General features: G+C 44.4%; 1 protein-coding gene across 1 annotated transcript in view; it reads left to right on the plus strand.

Moving 5' to 3' along the window:
* Positions 1 to 23,311, plus strand: part of ADAMTS20 (ADAM metallopeptidase with thrombospondin type 1 motif 20) — a 322,687-nt gene that overhangs the window by 74,847 nt on the left and 224,529 nt on the right. Inside the window, exons 4-6 of the mRNA XM_075344979.1 lie at positions 4,683 to 4,939; positions 16,357 to 16,440; positions 17,547 to 17,671. Of these exons, the coding sequence (XP_075201094.1) occupies positions 4,683 to 4,939; positions 16,357 to 16,440; positions 17,547 to 17,671 (466 nt within the window). The remainder of the gene's footprint in view (positions 1 to 4,682; positions 4,940 to 16,356; positions 16,441 to 17,546; positions 17,672 to 23,311) is intronic.

Below are 23,311 nucleotides of genomic sequence, written 5' to 3' on the forward strand. Positions count from 1 at the left end.
ACTACTGGGCATGCGGGCAGTCGTCTGACCAGACCCCCTCCTCTGAAAAGTAGCTCAAGGTTAATAGACAATGTACACAGAACTGTGGTGTGGGCAGGATTAGCTACCTTTGCTCTGCTACACGTGTGGCGCCCCTGAGTACATCAGGGTGCCACAGGGTATTGCATCCTTACTCAGGGTGCAGGACCTACCCCCCATGGTTCCAGGTTCCTAAGAAATCGGTGTCACTACCATCAGCACCACAAATCCCAATCAACACCTCACATCATGACCTGTCAGACACACCAGTGGGTTGGTCAAGCTGGAAAAGGGCCACCCACCTAAGGTTCAGGCAGACTGGTGGGAGGGAGGAAGTAAGAGAGTAGTGAGAGCCCTCAAAGAGAGAGGAGCTGGAGAGACTAAGCTCCTCGGGAGCTAGACCGAGGTTGGGTCGCAGTGAGTACCCTGATCTCCTTCAACCTGATCTCCTAAACAACCACCAACACCCCTGAGCCCGGGGCCATCCCTACCTGTGGAGGGAATAACATCTGGCTGCTTAACTCCATCTGCCCCAGTACTCCTTGCAGCAGTGGCGGTACTCCCATTACCACAACCCACAGGTGGCGTCACAAACTTATCCCCTGTAAATACCCTCTTTCACGGATCAAAGTGTCCGCCAAGCCGGGTCCGGGCCCCTCGAGCCACCACGGTCCCGGATCTGAGCAGCCTGACCAAGACCGGGGTGGCACACATGCCATATCTAAGATTTCAGATTGTGTCACCATTGCTGCATTCAGTAAACTAAGTGATACATCAGGGTCTTTTTTCGTACATTATTCTGCTCTCAGATGAGGTAACAAAAATCTGGTAGAGATTACCTTTAAATATATATTCCTCAAATATATGTATTAATAATGTGATATTAGCATGTAGCCTAAATGCCCTATGTACATTAGATTTAAGTTGGCCACACCTGCCAATATCATCGTGATTGGCTAACTAACGAGGAGCATGGGGGCATTCTAACTCTACCTATTCATGATGTCAATGCTTGAGTTGTCTAGTAGCAGTTTCCTCTTCACTCTTCATTGATAACACATAAACGCTTGGATGAACATTTATGTGTGTTGGGTAGTATGGAGAAATAAAATGTGCATGTGTAATTGCTTTTTTCAGTGCAGTTACACTACAGTTCAAAAGTTTAGGGTCACGTATATATTTCCTTATTTTTGAAAGAAAAGCACATTTTTTTTTCAGTGAAGCTAACCTTAAATTAAACAGAAATACACTCTATACATTGTTAATGTGGTAAATGACTATTCCAGCTGCAAACGTCTGGTTTTGAATGCAATATCTACATAGGTGTATAGAGGCCCATTTCCAACAACCACCACTCCAGTCTTCTAATGATACATTGTGTTTGCTAACTGTGTTAGAAGGCTGATGGATGTTTAGAAATCCCTTGAAAACCGTTGTGCAAGTATGTTAGCACAGCTGAAAACAGTTTTACTGATTAGAGAAGCTATAAAACTGACCTTCCTTTGAGCTAGTTGAGAATCTGGAACATTACATTTGTTGGTTCCATTAAACTCTCAAAATGGCCAGAAAAAGATAACTTTCATGTGAAACTTGACAGACTATTCTTGTTCTTAGAAATGAAGGATATTCCATGTGAGAAATTGCCAAGAAACTGAAGATTTCCTACAACGGTGTGTACTACTCCCTTCAGAGGAGAGCACAAACAGGCTCTAACCAGAGTAGAAAGAGAAGTGAGAGGCCCCGCTGCACAACTGAGCTACAAGACAAATACATTAGAGTCTCTAGTTTAAGAAATCGACACCTCACAGGTCCTCAACTGGCAGCTTCATGAAATAGTACCCGCAAAAAGCCAGTGGACATTGGACAGAGGAAGATTGGATAAAAGTGTTATAGACAGACGAATCGAAGTTTGAGGTGTTTGAATCACACAGAAGAACATTTGTGAGACGCAGAATAACTGAAAAGATACTGGAAGAGTGCCTGACGCCATCTGTCAAGCATGGTGGAGGTAATGTGATGGTCTGGGGTTGCTTTGGTGCTGGTAAAGTGGGAGATTTGTACAAGGTAAAAGGGATTTTGACTAAGGAAGGCTATCACTCCATTTTGCAACGCCATGCCATATACCCTGTGAACAGCGCTTGATTGGAGCCAATTTCATCCTACAACAAAACAATGACCCAAAGCACTTCTCCAAATTATGCATTTACTATTTAGGGAAGAAGCAGGCAGCTGGTATTCTATCTGTAATGGAGTGGCCAGCCCAGTCACCAGATCTCAACCCTATTGAGCTGCTGTGGGAGCAGCTTGACCTTATGGTACGCAAAAAGTACCCATCAAGCCAATCCAACTTGTGTGGGGGGGGAGCATGGGGTGAAATATCTCCAGATTACCAAATTAACTGCTAGAATGCCAAAGGTCTGCAAAGCTGGAATTGCTGCAAAGGAGTATTCTGTGACGAAAGCAAAGTTTGAAGGAGAAAATTATTATTTCAAGTAAAAAAATCATTATTTCTAACCTAGTCAATGTCTGGACTATATTTTCTATTCATTATGCAACTCATTTGATAAATAAAAGTATGATTTTTCATGGAAAAGACAAAATTGTCTGGGTGACCCCAAACTTTTGAACTGTAGGGTAGGTAAAAAATTTCATTTGATAAAATAACATTGTAATGGCACATTTATCCCATGTGCACACTGAGTATTTGGTAATTTTTTTACCTCAGTATTTGTAGCCAAAACCAGAAGTAGGTAATAAATACAGTAGTGGAGCCTTTGTTTTTATTATACTTTTCCTCTGATTGTTCCACTCCTGGTTTTGGCTACAAATATTGAGGTAAAACTCACCAAATACTCAGTGAGTGCACGTGGCCTTATACTGTGCAATGCGTAGCATTAAACAGCCACCGACCAGCAACAAGCATGTTGATATCAGCTGATTTAGGGTTGCAATAAATAGAATCCTTGCAACAGGTTGTGAGCCCCTGATCAAGAGTGTCTCTCCTGGTCAGCGCTAGAATTTCTCACCCGCGGGGATGACAGTATCATCGCCCTTTAGAGTCCCTCCAGGTCAGTCTCCATAAGTTGGAGCACAAATTTAGGGGATGTCGTAGAACCACTACACAATGGATTATGTCGGATCTTCATGTTTTGTTTTTTTAATAAATTGGTGAACAAGGAATAGTGTGGAGGAGTCTTTATTGAAATTAACTATTTTTCCTGTGTGGGTTTTTTTACTTTACCTCTTCTAGGCTAGTAGTAGGGGTTTATGATTATCCGCCCTCTTAGCAGGGGTTCGCTAACAGTCTATTCAATGTCCATTGCCCAGCATCATCGGCAGTGACGCACATACCTGTGTCCGTTGTCACCACTTGAGACACCGGGTTTAGGCTCAGTGGATCAAAAGTCCCCGCCACTTCTGGTCATGCGCACTAGACCTCTATGAAGTTGGGATGCGTACATTCGGCTTCATAGTGTGCATGACCGGAAGGGCGGTGACTTTGATCATGCGCACTGAGGTGGTGACAATGAACACAGGTATACGCGTCACCGCCGATGACGGTGGGAAATGGACATTGAATAGTACGTTAGCCGCCCCTGCTAAGAGGCGGGACTAGGCAAGGAAAGTAACGTCCCTGCAACTAGTCCCTGCGCTCATTAGCATATTATAAAGGATCTTTAGAAATACTTTTTCTAAAGATCTCTTTATGCTAGTGTATACAGGGATGGTTAGGCAGGGATTAGCAATATGCACCCAGAACTGCTCATGGTACTGGATGCATACAGGACCTGACAGGTTCCCTTTAAGTCTGGTAGTCTCATTTACTTATGCGGGCGTCACACTATACGATCTATCATGCGAACGCACGAGCGATCGTACCCGCCCCCGTCGTTTGTGCGTCACGGGCAATTAGTTGCCCGTGGTGCACAAAGTCATTAAACCGCCGTCACACGCACTTACCTGCTGAGCGACATCGCTGTGGGCGGCGAACATCCATTTCCTGAAGTGGTGGGACGTTCGGCGTCACAGCAATGCCACACAGTGGCCGGCCAATAGAAGCCGAGGGGCGGAGATGAGCGGGACGTAACATCCCGCCCACCTCCTTCCTTCCGCATTGCCGGCGGGAGCCGCGGGACGCAGGTAAGCTGTGTTCATCATTCCCGGGGTGTCACATGGAGCGATGTGTGCTGCCTCGGGTACGATGAACAACTGGCGCAAAGAAAAATAAAGATTTTTTAAAAATGAGCGACATGTCAACGATACACGATTTGCGAACGTTCTGCGTCGCTCGTAGGTGTCACACGGGATGACGTCGTAAACGATGCCGGATGTGCGTCACGAAAACCGTGACCCCGACGACATATCGCACGATATCGTCTTGGGTGACGCCCGCATTAGCCTAATTGGATGTGACAGTTTAATGACACATCTTTTTGATGACTATATTTTAACGATATTGTGATTTTCTTGTCAGTTGCATTTGGGTTTGAAGAAAGTCTATCAAATGTATTGTTTGCATTGCTTGTTATTGTCATACCAGACCCATTACAATCAAAATCATAGCACATACATTTGTATACGCTTTTGCATCACAGTTTTTGATCTTTGCTCATTGAACTGTTCTATTAGACAATTACTTGCTGATAACTTTACTTTCTTTACAGAATCTAATATGAAGGCGGAATCAGAATTATTACATACTTCAAGCTTTGGAGATGATCTTATTATGTTTACAAACTCTGCACTTTTTGAACATTTGCCGCACAACGAGACAAAGGATGAAGGAAACAGTTCCCATGTCAGACGGAAACGCTTTATTTCATATCCAAGATATGTAGAGCTCATGGTTACAGCAGATGCAAAAATGGTGCGCCATCATGGCAGAAATCTACAGCACTACGTTTTAACGCTACTGTCAATTGTAAGTAAAGGAGATATAATTTGACACAACCAGTATCATAGTACAGTGATACCTCGGTTTTCATTGATAATCCGTCTGAATACAATCAATGAAAACCAAAACCAACTAAAACCAAAGCAATTATTTCCATAGGAATCAATGTAAATCTCTTTTATTAGTTTTAGACACTCTAAAATACATACAAAAACAGATTTAATACGGAATAAAGATAGTGTTTAATACTAAAATAATAAGAAATGAATATAAAAGGAATATTAAATGAATATAAAACACTAATATAAAGAATAAATACATTTTATCTTACATTTCGTACCTACATTTTGCAACTGACAAGTGGGGTGACACTCACACAATGCCACACAGAGCGGGAAAATGCAGGGATTACCCTTTGTTGTTGCAAAAATAGCAGCGTAGTCACGTGGGCATGCAGACAAAAACAGACGAAAACTGAGGCAATCAACGAAAACAGAGGCAAATTTTTAGTGGAAAAAAATCAATGAAAACTGAAACCAACGATAACCGATGTCAACGAAAACCGAGGTACCACTGTATATGTGTTTGTCGGACTGATGTTCCCTTGCCACAACATAGGAAATCATTCTATGAGCCCATTTTATATGTATTCAGAATATGTTTATGTTAACTTTATTATTGTAATATATTTATTATAAATATTTTTGTTTATTTTTTGTATTCAAAATCTCCAACAGGGCCCCAAATATCAAAGGTCTTTTAAAGTATTGATCTTTTCATATGGGCTACATGGACCTCTAGTGTCTCTCTTGGCTCTAGGGCCCAAGTATGACTGCAAGACCTACACCCACTGTAGTTACACCCCTGTGTCTAGCACATAACACTAATTCGATCTTGTTGACTCATAACAAATAGAGGTTAGTGACCAGTGAGCGACTACAAATGCATCGAATGAACTAGTCAGTCATCCTTATTAGCGGGTCTGTATTGCAAAGCTTGGTTGTTCCTTCACGTGGAAGCTCACTAGATGTGAAACTGAATTCCACGGTTTATTTTCTGATACTAGTGTGAGTAAATGGTTTCTATATATGGATGCTATGTTGTGTGCCAAGAGGAATGCCGTGTGATATTTGATATGATCACTTGTGTTAAGCAGCCTGCACCCACCCTTGATTAAGAGCCTCTGTAGAAAAAAAACAACCCTCTTTCTAAATTTGTTCTATCTATATAAATAAAAATATAATGCTCATGCATAAATAGGTTTCTTTTATCCCCTTAAGGACAAAGCCAGTTTTGTCCTTAATACCCAGGCCATTTTTTGCAATTCTGACCAGTGTCACTTTGACAGGTTATAACTCTGGAACGCTTCAGTAGATCTCGGTGATTCTGAGATTGTTTTTTGTGACATATTGTACTTCATGATAGTGGTAAATTTAGGACAATAATTTTTTGCTTTTATTTGTGGAAAAATCAGAAATTTGATTAAAAATTCGCAATTTTCAAACTTATAATTTTCATGACCTTAAACCAGAAAAGTTATGTCACACAAAATGGTTAATAAATAACATTTCCCACATGTCTACTTTACATCGGCGCAATTTTTTAAACAACATTTTTTGGGGTTAGGTAGTTAGAAGGGTTCAAAGTTCATCAGCAATTTCTCATTTTTTCATCAAAATTTACAAAACCATTTTTTTAGGGACCACATCACATTTGAAGTGACTTTGAGAGGCCTAGGTGACAGAAAACACCCAAAAGTGACACTATTCTAAAAACTGCACCCAAGTGCCCAAAATCACACCCAAGAAGTTTATTAACCCTTCAGGTGCTTCACAGGAACTAAAGAAAAAGGTTTTGGTACCGTGTTAGCTAGTTGAAAAATGATTGATTGCTCTCAGTGAGAGAAACAAAATTAAAATTTTATAGTTGTGATACCTTTTAATGGCTAACTAAAATAAAAATAAAATATGATGTTATAAAGCAAGCTTTCGAGACATCTCAGGTCTCTTCCTCAGGCATGGTAGGACAAAATATCTGAAGAAACACAAATATATACACAAAACAGGGCAGAGGGATGCATAATAAAAGGACATTTAAATAAACAAACACTGAGCTTGGAAAGTGAATCCTTAATTAGCTTTGATTAGTGGTGTGAGAGTTTTATTGTCCCAATATCCATGTAGGATCAGAGGTCTGGCAAGTCAAACCTGACAGACCTCTGATCCTACATGGATATTGGGACAATAAAACTCTCACACCACTAATCAACTACAAAATTTTAATTGTTTCTCTCACTGAGAGCAACCAATCACAGGAACTAAAGTGATGTAGAATGAAATAAAAAAAATATATTACCTAAAAATGTTGCACTAGCTCCAATTTATTCACTTTTAGAAGAAATAACACAACAATATGGACCTCAAAACTTGTTACCCAATTTCTTCTGAGCGCGCTGATGCCCCCACATGTTGTAAGAAACCTCTGTTTGGACAAACGGCATGACCCAAAACAGAAGGAGCAATATTTGAATTTTGGAACACAAATTTGGTTGAATTAGATTGCAGGCACCATGTTGCATTTGTCGGGCCCCTAATGTATCTGAAAAGCAGAAACCCCATCTTGGAAATTAGACCCCTCAAGGATATTATCTAGGGGTATAGTGAACATTTTGAATCCACAGTTACTTCACAAAAATGTTGCTGTAGCAGCAAATTTCTTACTTTTAGGCTATGAGCCCACGATCCAGTGACACCACGTTTAGGATGGAGTGCCAGCCCTCCTGCAGAGATGTGAGTGTTCCCCACGGGAGAACGCTGCTACCCATGCCCATGATCCGGGTTCAGACCACTGCGAACTTTAGCTCTATTCTCCCTGCGAAGAACACTCTCGTCTCTGCAGATAAATTGACATGCTGAGGCTCAGGAAGCTGCACTGCTGATAAGTTTATGCTGCAGAGAAAAGAAGCACAGTGGGCATGAGATTTCTAAAAATACTTCCACTGCGCTTGTACTGCACAACGCGCAGCTGAAACACTCTGCATCTAAAATGCTGGAAACCCTGATTGTGGGCACGCAGCCTAAAAAGATAGGATGGATGGATGGATGGATGGATGGATGGATGGATGGATAGATAGATAAATAGAAATAAAACACATATATAATGTCCTACCCCCTGCATATTCTAAGCTTGGCACCCTTTAGTGACTTTCATGTGGCACTAAGTAGTGCGTAACCTTGTATTTAGCCAAAAAATAAATAAAAAACTTAAAAAAACAAGATCCCAGCTATCAGCTTCTCCTTGGCTAGTAATCCAATTTGAAGGTCACCCCACGCTGTTTAAATTATTTATAAATAAATAAAAAAATGTAGGGTTCCCCCCGAAATTGGATTAGAAGCCAAGGTAAAGCAGACAGCTGTAATCTGGTATTCTCAGGGTAGGAAGGTCCATGGTTATTGGCCCTTTGCAGCCTAAAAATGGCAGGCCGCAGCCGCCCCAGAAGTGGCGCATCCAGTAGATGAGGCAATCTTGGTGCTTCGCTCCAGCTCATCCTGTTGCCCTGTTCTGGAGGCAAACGGGGTAATATATGGGATGATACCAGCTGTGTAATGTCACCGTCACCTGGCATCAAACCCAGAGGTTAGTGATGTCACAGTGTCTAACAGATACCCAACATCCATAACTCATACAATAACTCAATGAGTCAGTAATAAAAAAAAAAAATAAAAACGACAAAAAAATTTTTATTTGAAAAAACGCTCCCCAAAACATTTCTTCTTTCACCAATTTATTGAAAAGAAAAAAAAATCAAGCCTGCTGTAATTCATTTTGGAGATCCCACGATGACTCTGGACCTTCCAGAATATGAGGGGCATGCTCAGAAAACGTATCCCTCATTTTCTGGAAAAGGAAGCTCTCCATCTGAGAAGTGTGGAGGGTTGAGTGAACTGCAGTAACCTCATTCCAGAATTTGAGGGGTATGCTCGGAGAACGTATTTCCTATTTTCTGTAACAGCAGGCCCTCCATGCAAAGAGTGCGGCTGCAGATTATTGTACAGTACAGCAGTATGAGCAGCAGTGAGCTCAGCATCCCTGCTTGCAAGAAGCAGGCTAACAGCTGCTGTCTGCGCATGCGGCCGCCATCTTTTCAGAAGGAGGAGTTACGATCGTGGGGACTGGAGCAACAGTAGGTATCGGGGAAGACCGGGGGTGAGGTGACGGTGAGTGACCTGCAGGACCTGGGGACGACTTTTCTATCGCATGTGACATGTCCCATGTTACAGAAATGAGAGGAGGATGATCGCTTGTCATGCACGCCGCCATCTTGGAAGATCGTTTAGGGTCGGGGAGACACTTTGGCGACACCGAAGCACCGGAGGGGACCTGGGGAGGAGATTTATCTCCCATCTGACATGTTTGATCATGCCACGTGGGAGATAAATCAGTTTTTTTTACCGGTGCTGCCGTTTACTGTAACGTGATCATTGGTATAGATCAGGGGTGGGGAACCTTTTTGCTGCCGGGGGCCATTTGGAAATTTCTGCCAACCTTCGGGGGCCGCACAAAATTATCAATAGGAAAATGATCCAACTATATTTGGTCAATCAGTTAGTTAACTCACCCCTATTGTGGTGGCCGGAGCTGCTTCTCCTTTGTGCGGCTGTGATGTTCGGCGATACTTATGTTGCTTCTCTCTTTTCCAGGTTTGTCACGGTCTGGAGCGCAGGCAACTCTTTGTGATAATAAGATTGGTAGACTATATACATCACACAACAGACACAGGGACTGGAGTATTTAAATCACAGGAGACACATACATGACTGAAGGAGCTGTTGGCATATACATCACATAGGAGACGCTGGGACTGCTGTATATACATCACAAGGGACACCTACATTACAGAAGACACTGGGGGCACATACATCACACGAGGGGCTGGGACATGTATATGCCCCCAGCCCCCTCCTGTGATGTATATGCTTTCAGCCTCTCCTTTGATGTATATGCGCCCAGCCCCTCCTGTGAGGTATATGCGCACAGCCTCTCCTGTGAGGTATATGCGCACAGCCCCTCCTGTGAGGTATATGCGCACAGCCCCTCCTGTGAGGTATATGCCCCCAGCCCCTCCTGTCATATGTATAGCCCCAGCATCTCCAATGTGATGTATATACCCCATTGTGTGACGTATATATCACAGGGGGGGTTGGGGCATACACATCACAGGAGACGCTGGGGCATATCCATGACAGGAGGGGCTGGGAGCATATACATAACAGGAGATGCTGGGGAACACAATACTAGGTCACAGGGAGGCATGAGCATTGCTATGGGGCACAGACGGCACTGGGGGGGGCACACACATCACTAGGGCGACACAGAGAGCACTAGGGGGGGCACGGACATCACTAGGTGGGCACAGGCATCACTAAGGGGGGGACACACAGACATCACTAAGGGGGGGTCACACAAACATCACTAAGGGGGGTCACACAGACATCACTAAGGGGGGGTCAGACAGACATCACTAAGGGGGGGTCACACAGACATCACTAAGGGGGGGTCACACAGACATCACTAAGGGGGGGTCAGACAGACATCACTAAGGGGGGGTCACACAGACATCACTAAGGGGGGTCACACAGACATCACTAAGGGGGGGGGTCACACAGACATCACTAAGGGGGAGTCACACAGACATCACTAAGGGGGGGTCACACAGACATCACTAAGGGGGGGGTCACACAGACATCACTAAGGGGGGGGTCACACAGACATCACTAAGGGGGGCTCACACAGACATCACTAAGGGGGGGGTCACACAGACATCACTAAGGGGGGGTCACACAGACATCACTAAGGGGGGTCACACAGACATCACTAAGGGGGGGGGTCACACAGACATCACTAAGGGGTGGGCACACAGACATCACTAAGGGGTGGGCACACAGACATCACTAGGAGGAGACTGGGGGGCACAGACAGCACTTGCAGAGCACAGACTTCACTAGGGGGTACACTGCACTTGGGGTGGTAAGGAGCACTGGAGAGGACTCAACAGTGGGGGTGATCCACATCGCTGGGGAGTCTGCACACAGCACTGCAGGGGGCATGCTGCACTGGAGAAGGGGCAGAGAAGTGGCGGCACACAGCGCCGGCGAGCGGCAGCAGACAGCACGTGGAGCTGCACGCTGCACCGGAGAAGGGGCAGAGAGCGGGCGGCACACAGCGCCGGGGAGCGGCAGCACACAGCACGTGGAGCTGCACGCTGCACCGGAGAAGGGGCAGAGAGCGGGCGGCACACAGCGCCGGAGAGTGGGCGGCACACAGCGCCGGGGAGCGGGCGACACACAGCGCCGAGGAGCAGGCAGCACACAGCACTGAGGCACGCTGCACGGGAGAAGGGGTGGAGAGCGGGCGGCACAATGCAGGAAACGGTGAAGCTGCTGTGGGACGAAAGCACAGAGCGCTAAACCCGCCCACAAAGTCAGTCCTGAGCATGCTGGCACCTGCCAGGGAAAGAGCTCATTGGTGCACGCAAGCAGCGCATGTGAAGCCTTAAAGGGCCGGCGCCCGGTAAGACCATGGCAGTGGCCGAGCACTGCCACCCCCGGGAATCTGCTCGGGGGCCGCATAAAAGGACATGGCGGGCCGCATGCGGCCCGCGGGCCGGAGGTTCCCCACCCCTGGTATAGATGATCATGTGACCGGGGACTGGAAAAAACAGCCCGAATCGTGATCTCCAGGGTCTCAGCTACCCCTGGTACCTGGAACACCGGAGATTTTCCGAAGCTGTGGGACGCTATTCACTTTTTCTGGCCGCCGTTTTAAAACAGCGATCTGGCATAAGTACCTTACTCTAGCCGTTTAATCCGTACAGCCGTCGTAAAGGGGTTAACACTTATATTTTACTTATTAGAATTGTTTTGTGAATTATTCAAATATACAAGACAAGATATTTTAAAGAAAGCTGATTTGTATATTTCTAAGGCTGAAACCTACTTTGTGAATGATTTTGTAATGAGCAAGAGTGACCACTGATCCATTTACTGCCATAAAAAAGTACCGTATTTTTCATTTTATAAGACGCACTGGATTATAAGACGCACCCCAAATTTAAAGAAAAAAAGGGAGAAAAAAATATGGGGACCTTCTTATAATCCATTGGTGTCTTACTGGAGGGGGGGCGGCAGTGGTGGTGGAGCGGCGTCACAGAAGGCGGGGCGGTGGTGGAGTAGGGCGATGCTGCTGGCGCTGCAGCGGGTATCCCAGATGCTCGCTGTGGGTGCTGAGGTAGGAGGAACATCCAGAAACTGACAGCGGTGCGAGCTTCAAAGAAATGGTGCCCAGAGTCGGTGCGTGCTTAGATTGAACTATCAGCTCAATGACAAGCTAAGATCTCATCTGCGCATGCGCCACCTCTGGGCACCATTTTCGTAAAGTCCGCTGCAGTGAACTCAATGGGCCGGAGGAGTTGCATGCGCACATGAGATCTTGAGCCGAGAGCTCCATCTGCGCACGTGCCAACTTTTGGTGCCATTATTTGAAGCCTGCACTGCTGTCATTTTCAGAATTGTGGCCCCTGCCTCGGAGCACAGCGCACCGCCTGCAGTAAGCCCGCAGCACATCACACCGCCTGCAGTAACCCACAGTGCACCACCCACAGCATAGTACACCGCTTGCAGCATCTCCCCTGCCTCCTGTGACCCTGCTCCACCTCCATTCCCCAGTAAGCTACATTCAGATTATAAGATGCACCCCGCATTTTCCTCCCAAATTTTTGGGAGGAAAAGTGCGTCTTATAATCTGAAAACTACGGTAACATGCTGTTACTTTTTAACTTTTAAATAGAGTTTATCACCCCCCACACACAATTAAAGGGAACCTGTCATCAGAAATTTCGCCCAAAAGCTAAAAGATTCCCCCTCTGCAGCTCCTGGGCTGCATTCTAGGAAGGTCCCTGTTATTATTGTGCCCCATGTGAGACCAAAATAAAGCCTTTATAAAGTTCTACCTTTTTGTATGCAGCTTCTGTAAATCTGACACGGGGGCGGGCTCTCTGGCGTCCGTTATTCTGCCTCCTGGTCCTGTATGCCGCCCCCATCGCTCCTTTCCATATCTGATGCACCGCCCACTGCTCCAGGCATCCCCGCGCATGCCCAGTGCCAGTCTCACAGGACTGAGCAGTGTGACCGCTGGTGACGTGTGCGCAGGCAAGTGATTATGGACGGGACTGTGACTGTTATCAGCAAGTACCCGGCCATAATCTCGTGAGCGCGCAAACCTCTCCAGCATTCACACTGAGCTCAGTGTAGATGCTAGACTGTATGGGCTGCTTCCAGGGATGACGTCCCTTTGTCATGTGATAGTATTTCGAACACGCCCCTATCACATGACAAAGGGACGTCATCCCTGGAAGCAGCCCATACAGTCTAGCATCTACACTGAGCTCAGTGTGAATGCTGGAGAGGTTTGCGCGCTCACGAGATTATGGCCGGGTACTTGCTGATAACAGTCACAGTCCTGTCCATAATCACTTGCCTGCGCACACGTCACCAGCAGTCACACTGCTCAGTCCTGTGAGACTGGCACTGGGCATGCGTGGGGATGGCTGGAGCAGTGGGCGGTGCATCAGATATGGAAAGGAGCGATGGGGGCGGCGTACAGGACCAGGGGGCAAAATAACGGACGCCAGAGAGCCCGCCCCCGTGTCACATTTACAGAATCTGAATACAAAAAGGTACCACTTTATAAAGGCTTTATTTTGGTCTCACATGGGGCACAATAATAACAGGGACCTTCCTAGAATGCAGCCCAGGAGCTGCAGAGGGGGAATCTTTTAGCTTTTGGGCGAAATTTCTGATGACAGGTTCCCTTTAAAACTGCCTGAGCACACCTAAAAGGGACTTAGTTGCTATAAATCGTATACCGACAGTATAGATTACCCTTCTTTAACTGTACAGAAAAACAGATTTATTGGATATGCAAATGAAGGCTTCCTGGCGCACTCTTAGCTTAGCCAAGGGCTCAGTTCACCGATTCACCCCCTCAATCATGCATGCTGCACACATTCTCCTCGTTGCATAATTGACAACACTTCCTTTCCTGAATTAAATCCCTTGCCCTGCACTTCCTCACTGACGCTGCCGGAGCTGAACAGGTTTTAAAGAGTAACCGTCTAGCTCCTCCCTCTTCTATCTACATAGAATCTCATCAGTACCATCTGCCATCTCCTCTCTCAGTAATGGGAAAATCTTCATTGATTACAGATTTTACCTCAGAACTGAGCACTGTGATAATGGCTGATCAATTCTGGCAGAGAAAGAAGCAGATTTGTCTGATTAGATGTATTACAAAGTTACTTATTTTCATGTGTGCTATTTATTTATGAAATAAAAATTAAAACAATGGTTACGCTTTAAACAGGGTCACACAGCAGTGAGCTGTAGACAGGTTGATGGATGAGACTGTGCCCACATTGTTAGTGTGTGTGCGTTTGTTCGGCTCTTGCAATGTCGGTGGGAATGTGCAAGGCAGAGATTCAATTTTGCTAGCACTTAAGGGCCATTTACACGCTGCGACATCGCTAACGATATATCGTCAGGGTCACGGTGTTTATGACGCACATCTGGCGCTGTTAGCGACATCGCAGTGTGTGACAGCTAAAAGCGACCTTAAACGATCGCAAAACAGACAAAAATCGTTGGTGTATGAGAGGTCGTTCATTTACCAAAAATCGTTGTCTCGGACGTAGCGAGGTTGTTCCTTGTTCCTGTGGCATCACACATCGCTATGTGGACACCGCAGGAGCGACGATTATCTCCTTACCTCCATCCATCAGCAATGAGGAAGAAAGAAGGTGGGCGGGATGTTACGTCCCGCTCATCTACGCCCCTCCTCTGCTATTGGACGGCTGAAGTGTGATGTCGCTGTGACGCTGCACGAACCGCCCCCTTAGAAAGGAAGCGGTTCGCCGGCCAGAGTGACGTCGGAGGGAAGGTAAGTCCGTGTGACGGGTGTTAGCGATGTTGTGCGCCACAGGCAGCGATTTGACCGTGTCGTACAACCGACGGGGGCGGGTACGCTCGCTAGCGATATCGGTACCGATATTGCAGCGTGTAAAGTACCCTTTACTCTGGGCAAATGAACACTGTCAATCAAGAAAAACAGATATACAGTACGTGCCGTATGTATTGAGAAATAGAGTAGTTAGCCCTTGGCCTTGCTAAAAGTGCACAGAACTCTTTAACATATGCAATAAATCTGTGTCTGTAGTATTAAAGAAGGGAAATCTATATTGCAGGTATGTGTTTTAAAGAAGCTATAGTCCCTGAAGTACTTTGTAAGTACTGGTAATTCAAATCAAGTTTTTTACCATTAAAGAGTTCGTCTGGTCTAAAATGACAAGTCTGCAGTGACTCTTATGGATCTATGTGACTGCAGACTTGTGAATCCTCACATATGTATGAGTCTTCTTTGGTGTCAGAGTGGTGGTCACGTTCAAGACACTTGCATTGAGCAACGCTGCCCCCATCAAGTTGAATTCTGTCCGGGGGTCTGCATATTGCATACTCGCAGCCACATGACCGCTGTTCTCGGCTCTGACACCGAAGAATCTTCACAGTGCAAATGATGGGAGAATTCAGAAGTCTGCAGTCACAGAGTGCCACATAGAGTGACTGCAGACTTGGCATTTTAGACCTGACAACCCCATTAAAGGCCGTTTTACACGCAGCGATATTGCTATCGATATCACTAGCGTGCGTACCCTCCCCCGTCGGTTGTGCGTCACGGGTAAATCGCTGCCCGTGGCGCACAACATTGCTAACACCCATCACACATTCTTACCTGCCTATCAACGTCACTGTTGCCGGCGAACTGCCTCCTTTCTAAGGGAGCAGTTCGTTCGGTGTCACAGCGACGTCACTAAGTGGCCGCCCAATAGAAGCGGAAGGGTGGAGATGAGCGGAACAAACATTCCGCCCACCTCCTTCCTTCCTCATTGTGGCCGGCCGCAGGTACGAGGTTGCTCTTTGTTCCTGCGGTGTCACACATAGCGATGTGCGCTGCTGCAGGAACAATGAACGACCTGCGTCCTGCTACAGCAAAGATTTTTGGGAACTGGACAGCGTGTCAACGATCAACGATAAAGTAAGAAAAATTGCTCCTTAACGGTCGTTCGTGCGTTTCACACGCAACGACGTCGCTAACGAGGCCGAATGTGCATCACGAATTGCGTGACCCCAACGACATCACGTTAGCGATGTCATTGCGTGTATAGCCGGCTTTAGGCTTAGATAAAAATCACAATATCGCAGAGATTTTGTTTTTTGCACAATATTTGATGTTTTCATTTTTAAGAGTTAGTTTTTCATGTTATCTGCTTGTTGATGTTGTAAATGAGTAACTGTTAGCCATTTATCTGTTCCATGATATATTTTTTATACTAGGTTGCTGCTATCTACAAAGATCCAAGCATTGGGAATCTCGTAAACATCTTAATTGTAAAGCTAATTGTCATTCACAATGAACAGGTATGATATTTATCAATTTCACTTTTGTATTTGAATTATCATTATCTTTCAGAATTACAATTTTTTTTAGCAGAATATAAATGAGCAATAATAAATAGGGCTGATGTAGAGGATAGATAATTATCTTCAATAGTATGCAAGTAGCCACAAAAACAAAAAAAGAAAAGTGACCTGGCGCAGATCTGTGCCAACAAACCCTTCACCTGGACCATTGATGCCCAAAGCTTGGTGCTATCTCACCTTTTATAAAGAAAAAATATTGAAACAATCCTTCTCCGGTTTTCCTTTCACATGTCTAGTACGTATTGATAAGAGTTTGAAAAGTGCTCAGATTCACATTACCATATAACAGCGCCTTACGGATGCTTTACACGCTGCGGTATCGTGACCGATATCGCTAGCGTGCGTACCTGCCCCATCGGTTGTGCGACACGGGCAAATCGCTGCCCGTGGCGCACAACATCACGCGGATCCATCACACTACTTACCTGTCTAGCAACGTCGATGTGACCGGCGAACCGCCTCCTTTCTAAGGGGGCGGTTCGTTCAGCGTCACAGCGACATCACTGAACCTCCGCCCATTAGAAGCGGAGGGGCGGAGATGAGCGGGACGTAACATCCCGCCCACCTCCTTCCTTCCTAATTGCGGACGGGACGCAGGTAAGGTGAGGTTCCTCGTTCCTACGGTGTCACACATAGCGATGTGTACTGTCGCAGCAACGAGGAACTACATCGCTAGCTGCAGCAGCAGCGATAATCGAGAATAGGGGGGCATGTCACCGATGAGCGATTTGGAATAGTTTTGCGATGATTCAAAATCGCTCATAGGTGTCACACGCAACGATATCGCTAAAGCGGCCGGATGTGCGTCACAAATTCCGTGACCCCAACGAGATCGCTTGAGCGATGTCGCAGCGTGTAAAGCAGCCTTTACTCTGTGGTGGACATGTTTGGCTGCAGAGTATATCGTAAACTACAGTATATTCTACCTGTGTTCATTTAGAGAACATATGAAATATCTCCACCATTTTTCATCTTTCTTTTTTCTTATGTAAGTCAATATATAATTTTGACACGCATTAATGAAGCCATTTTTTTCCATGAAGGATGGACCAGTAATCAGCTTTAATGCAGCTACAACACTTCACAATTTTTGTGTCTGGCAAAGAACACAAAATATTCCTGATGACTCTCATCCGTCTCACTATGATACAGCTGTTCTTCTCACCAGGTATCATTTATCACATGCTTTGAGTTGGTAGAAGTCATACTGCATTTTTTGTTCTGTTTTTACATTTTTACTTTATCCATGAAAGATTTCTTCATGTTGTGGCATTTCCTGTTTTCTATTTTTTAATTAATATTTGTTCTGGCAATATAGTATTTGATGACATACAGTCATGAAAAAAAATTAAGTACATCCTTTTCGAATGCTATAGTTTTATATCAAGACAGAATGAAAAATCATCTGGCCCTTAGAAGGCCTTAAAATTAGGTCAATACAACCTCAGCTGAACACCAACACATGACATATTACACTGTCTCAGTATCTATTTAACATATACTAGGCCAACATGTGCAAGCAGTGTGTGAAAAATAAGTACACCCCATGACTTTATCAATTACCCGCATGGTTCTGGAGGAATTTTGGACTGCTCGTCTTTGCAATGTTGCTTAAAAAAAACCAATCACCAGGATTTTTGCATATAACCTAAAGCCAGGGCTATACTGGCACTATCAGGCTGATTCTATACATACATGTAATGGTCAGCTCGGATGTTTAGGTTTTGAAATCCAAAAAAGTGAAGTTTGTAAAATGAGCAGTTTCTTGAGTGACAGTTGCACTAGAGCAGATCATATATTCATAGATATCCCCTCCCCCTGTTAGAATTAGCATAAGTATTATACAAACGGTTCACTTTGTCTCTTGCAGGACCTGTGTGAGGTCATACCCATGTGACCAGAAGGGGCGGGACCTCAGCCACCAAAGCTGGATACCAGGTCACATGGGTATGGCCTCACACAGGTCCTGCTAGACAAAGTGAGTCGTTTATATAATAATTATGCTAGTTCTAACAGGGGGAGGGGATAACTCTGAATATATTATCTGCTCCAGTGCAACTGTCACTCAAGAAGCTGCTCATTTTACAAACTTCACTTTCTTGGATTTCAAAACCTAAACATCCGAGCTGACCACTAATGGTATGTAGATAATTAGCCTGATAGTGCCAGTATAGCACTGGCTTTAGGTTATATGCGAAAATCCTGGTGATTGGTGCGCTTTAAGTTTATTGAGGTTTGTGGCTATTCGTTTATGTGCAGCTTTCTTAAGGTGTTGCCACAGTATTTCAATTGGGTTGAGGCCTGGAATATGGCTTGGTCATTGCAGCACTTTGATTCTTTTATTTTTCAGCTTCTTAGATTTGCTGATGTGCTTGGTATTATTGACCAACTTGGTATTATTACCAACTTTCAGTCAAACGTTAGCTTTTTATAGATGGCTTCACAGTTGGCTCTAGGATACCTTGGTATGAAAGCAGTTCATAGAAAGTCAATAACTGCAAGGTACCAAGTTCTGTGGCTGCAAAACAAGCCCAAATTATCACCCCCTTCACAATACTTGACTGTTGGTATGAGGTGTTTGTGCTGATATGCTATGTTTGGGTTTTACTAAATGTGGTGCAGGAAGTCCTGGCCAAACATCACCACTTTGATCTTATTTGTTCAAAGGACATTGTTCTAAAAGTTTTGTGGTTTGTTCTTATGCATGATTGCAAACTTTCTTTACAGAAAGAGGTTTTCTCCTGGCAGTCCTTTCAATGGATATTTCTTCAGTCTTTTTCTATATGTACTTGTCATGAACCTGAGCATGTACCATGCTAACAGAGGCCTTTAGAGCCTGAGCTGTAGTTGTTGTTTTTTGCAATTTCTCTTAACATTGTAGAGTCTGACCTTGTGGTGAATTTGCTGGGACATCCTCTCCTGGGAAGACAGTCAACTTATCTTAACGTTTTCCACTTGTGAATAATCTTTCTCACTTTGGAATGATGGACTCCAAATTGCCTTATAAACCTTCCCAGATTGATGGGCACCAACAATTGATTCCTTGAAATTATTGCTGGTGTCTGGTTCCCTCTAACAAGATGTTGAGGAATTAAATCAGCAGGATTTTCGTAAATAACCTAAAGCCAGTGCTATACTGGCACTATCAGCCTGATTCTCTACATACCTGTAGTGGTCAGCTCAGATGTTTAGGTTTTGAAATCCAAAACCGTAAAGTTTATAAAATTAGCTGCTTGTTGAGTGACAACAGCTGAGGATCAGATAATATCTGGGGGTATTCATAGTTATCCCCTCCCTCTGCTGGAATTAGCATAAGTATGATACAATCGATCTAGCAGGACCTGTTTGAGGTCATACCCATGTGACCTGGTATCCAGCTGTGTTGACTGAGGCCCCGCCCCTTCTGGTCACATGGGTATGACCTCACACAGGTCCTGCTAGGTCGTTTGTATAATGCTTATGCTAATTCTAACAGCTGTAAGGGATAACTATGAATCCCCCCCCCCCCAGATATTATCTGCTCCTCAGCTACTGTCACTGAAGAAGCTGATGATTTTATAAACTTTAATTTCTTGGATTTCAAAACCTAAACATCAGAGCTGACCACTACAGGTATGTATAAAATCAGCCTGATAGTGCCAGTATAGCCCTGGCTTTAGGTTATATACGAAAATCCTGGTGATTGGTTCCATTTAACATAAGCCTGAATGCTCAAAACCAGCAAACTTATAGCACAGCTCCATTATTTTTTTCACCACTGGAGTGGCGCTTTAAATGGAAGCCCCCTGCCCCATATATTATACTTGCTCTCCTGCATTTTCATGCCTTTTCAGCACTACTCTGGTCCCATGGCAACTTGTGACTGGAACTTGTGACTGGCTGGAAGTCAGAAGTTACTTCACAAGTGCTCAATGCATCTCTATGAGAGCCAGAATGAGGCTCTCATAGAGATGTATTGAGTTGTGACCTTCATCGTGCTCCAAGAAACACTCAAGCTGTCCGCTGCTCACAAGTCACAGGAGACCGACCGGAGCGGCGGCAATAGAATATGAAGACTGCGTGGGTGAGTATGAGACGAGGGGACAGGTGACTTAGATTTGATTCAGCACTCTAGTGGGTCAGTGAAAAAAAACACTGGGGTGGTGCTTTCATTTTTATTGAAGCAGTAAGAGTGTATTTAAGTTTTACACACACTGCTTCTGAATTTTATCCTACGTATTGTTAAATAAATAATTAATGATATAGTGTAATCTTGATTGTGTTCACCCACGGATATATTTATCTAATTCAGACCTTATAAGGAACAGATATGTTTTTTATTATGATACATATCATAGAATTCACAGGGAGTGTGCTCAGTTATCATGTGACATGAATGTACAGTTAGGTCCAGAAATATTTGGACAGTGACACAATTTTCGCGAGTTGGGCTCTGCATGCCACCACATTGGATTTGAAATGAAACCTCTACAACAGAATTCAAGTGCAGATTGTAACGTTTAATTTGAAGGTTTGAACAAAAATATCTGATAGAAATTGTAGGAATTGTACACATTTCTTTACAAACACTCCACATTTTAGGAGGTCAAAAGTAATTGGACAAATAAACCAAACTCAAACAAAATATTTTTATTTTCAATATTTTGTTGCGAATCCTTTGGAGGCAATCACTGCCTTAAGTCTGGAACCCATGGACATCACCAAACGCTGGGTTTCCTCCTTCTTAATGCTTTGCCAGGCCTTTACAGCCGCAGCCTTCAGGTCTTGCTTGTTTGTGGGTCTTTCCGTCTTAAGTCTGGATTTGAGCAAGTGAAATGCATGCTCAATTGGGTTAAGATCTGGTGATTGACTTGGCCATTGCAGAATGTTCCACTTTTTTGCACTCATGAACTCCTGGGTAGCTTTGGCTGTATGCTTGGGGTCATTGTCCATCTGTAGTATGAAGCGCCGTCCGATCAACTTTGCGACATTTGGCTGAATCTGGGCTGAAAGTATATCCCGGTACACTTCAGAATTCATCCGGCTACTCTTGTCTGCTGTTATGTCATCAATAAACACAAGTGACCCAGTGCCATTGAAAGCCATGCATGCCCATGCCATCACGTTGCCTCCACCATGTTTTACAGAGGATGTGGTGTGCCTTGGATCATGTGCCGTTCCCTTTCTTCTCCAAACTTTTTTCTTCCCATCATTCTGGTAGTGGTTGATCTTTGTCTCATCTGTCCATAGAATACTTTTCCAGAACTGAGCTGGCTTCATGAGGTGTTTTTCAGCAAATTTAACTCTGGCCTGTCTATTTTTGGAATTGATGAATGGTTTGCATCAAGATGTGAACCCTTTGTATTTACTTTCATGGAGTCTTCTCTTTACTGTTGACTTAGAGACAGATACACCTACTTCACTGAGAGTGTTCTGGACTTCAGTTGATGTTGTGAATGGGTTCTTCTTCACCAAAGAAAGTATGCTGCGATCATCCACCACTGTTGTCATCCATGGACGCCCAGACCTTTTTGAGTTCCCAAGCTCACCAGTCAATTCCTTTTTTCTCAGAATGTACCCGACTGTTGATTTTGCTACTCCAAGCATGTCTGCTATCTCTCTGATGGATTTTTACTTTTTTTTCAGCCTCAGGATGTTCTGCTTCACCTCAATTGAGAGTTCCTTAGACCGCATGTTGTCTGGTCACAGCAACAGCTTCCAAATGCAAAACCACACACCTGTAATCAACCCCAGACCTTTTAACTACTTCATTGATTACAGGTTAACGAGGGAGACGCCTTCAGAGTTAATTGCAGCCCTTAGAGTCCCTTGTCCAATTACTTTTGGTCCCTTGAAAAAGAGGAGGCTATGCATTACAGAGCTATGATTCCTAAACCCTTTCTCCGATTTGGATGTGAAAACTCTCATATTGCAGCTGGGAGTGTGCACTTTCAGCCCATATTATATATATAATTGTATTTCTGAACATGTTTTTGTAAACAGCTAAAATAACAAAACTTGTGTCACTGTCCAAATATTTCTGGACCTAACTGTATATACCAAGTGATGATATCTTTCTGCTTAACACCATCCTTTTGTGACTTTTCCGGACTAATATGCTTTACTATTTTTTCATTCATGCCTGCGCTCTTTGCTAAATAATCGGTGAGTGTCCTGTTTTGAGGGTAAGACAGTTCATGTGCATTGTGACGTCAAGTCGCTACTCCTCACGGATGAGCCGTGAATCGGAGCAGTCAAGTAGTCCGGCATCAAAAGTCAGGAGGGTATGTCATAGACAGAGGGGTAAGAAAAAAGCGTAGTCAGGTAACAGTTTGGAGTCAGAATTCTAAGAGGGCAGCGGATGAAGACAAAGGGGTTAGGCAAACGGATGGTCAAGGCAGATCCAAAGTCAGGCAGCAAAGATCAGGATATGCAGCACACACCATTTTAGCAAAGCAACAACTGGCAGAGAGGCAGCTAAATAGCAGAGTGATCATTCCAAACAGGAGACACATGGAGGAAACCTTGCACGCCCCAGCCCTGATTGGATGGCTGAACTGTCCATCACCATACTAACAGCTCAGCACGTCCCTGCCCAAGATTAGACAGCTGAACTGTCACTCACCTCTTCCAGACACATGTATAGATGGAATTGTGATATGAATATAAAGTACCTTATTTTTCTGATTATAAGACGCACCAGTTATTTGTTTTAGACGAGGAAAAAATATAAAAAAAATTAAAGTAAAAAAATGTGTTCATGACACACTGTTATGGGCGGGGGATGGATCTGCTGCTGACACTGTTATGGAGGTAATAATATCCACAA

Source organism: Anomaloglossus baeobatrachus, chromosome 4 (genome assembly GCF_048569485.1).
Source record: "Anomaloglossus baeobatrachus isolate aAnoBae1 chromosome 4, aAnoBae1.hap1, whole genome shotgun sequence".
In the NCBI taxonomy this organism is placed as follows: domain Eukaryota; kingdom Metazoa; phylum Chordata; class Amphibia; order Anura; family Aromobatidae; genus Anomaloglossus; species Anomaloglossus baeobatrachus.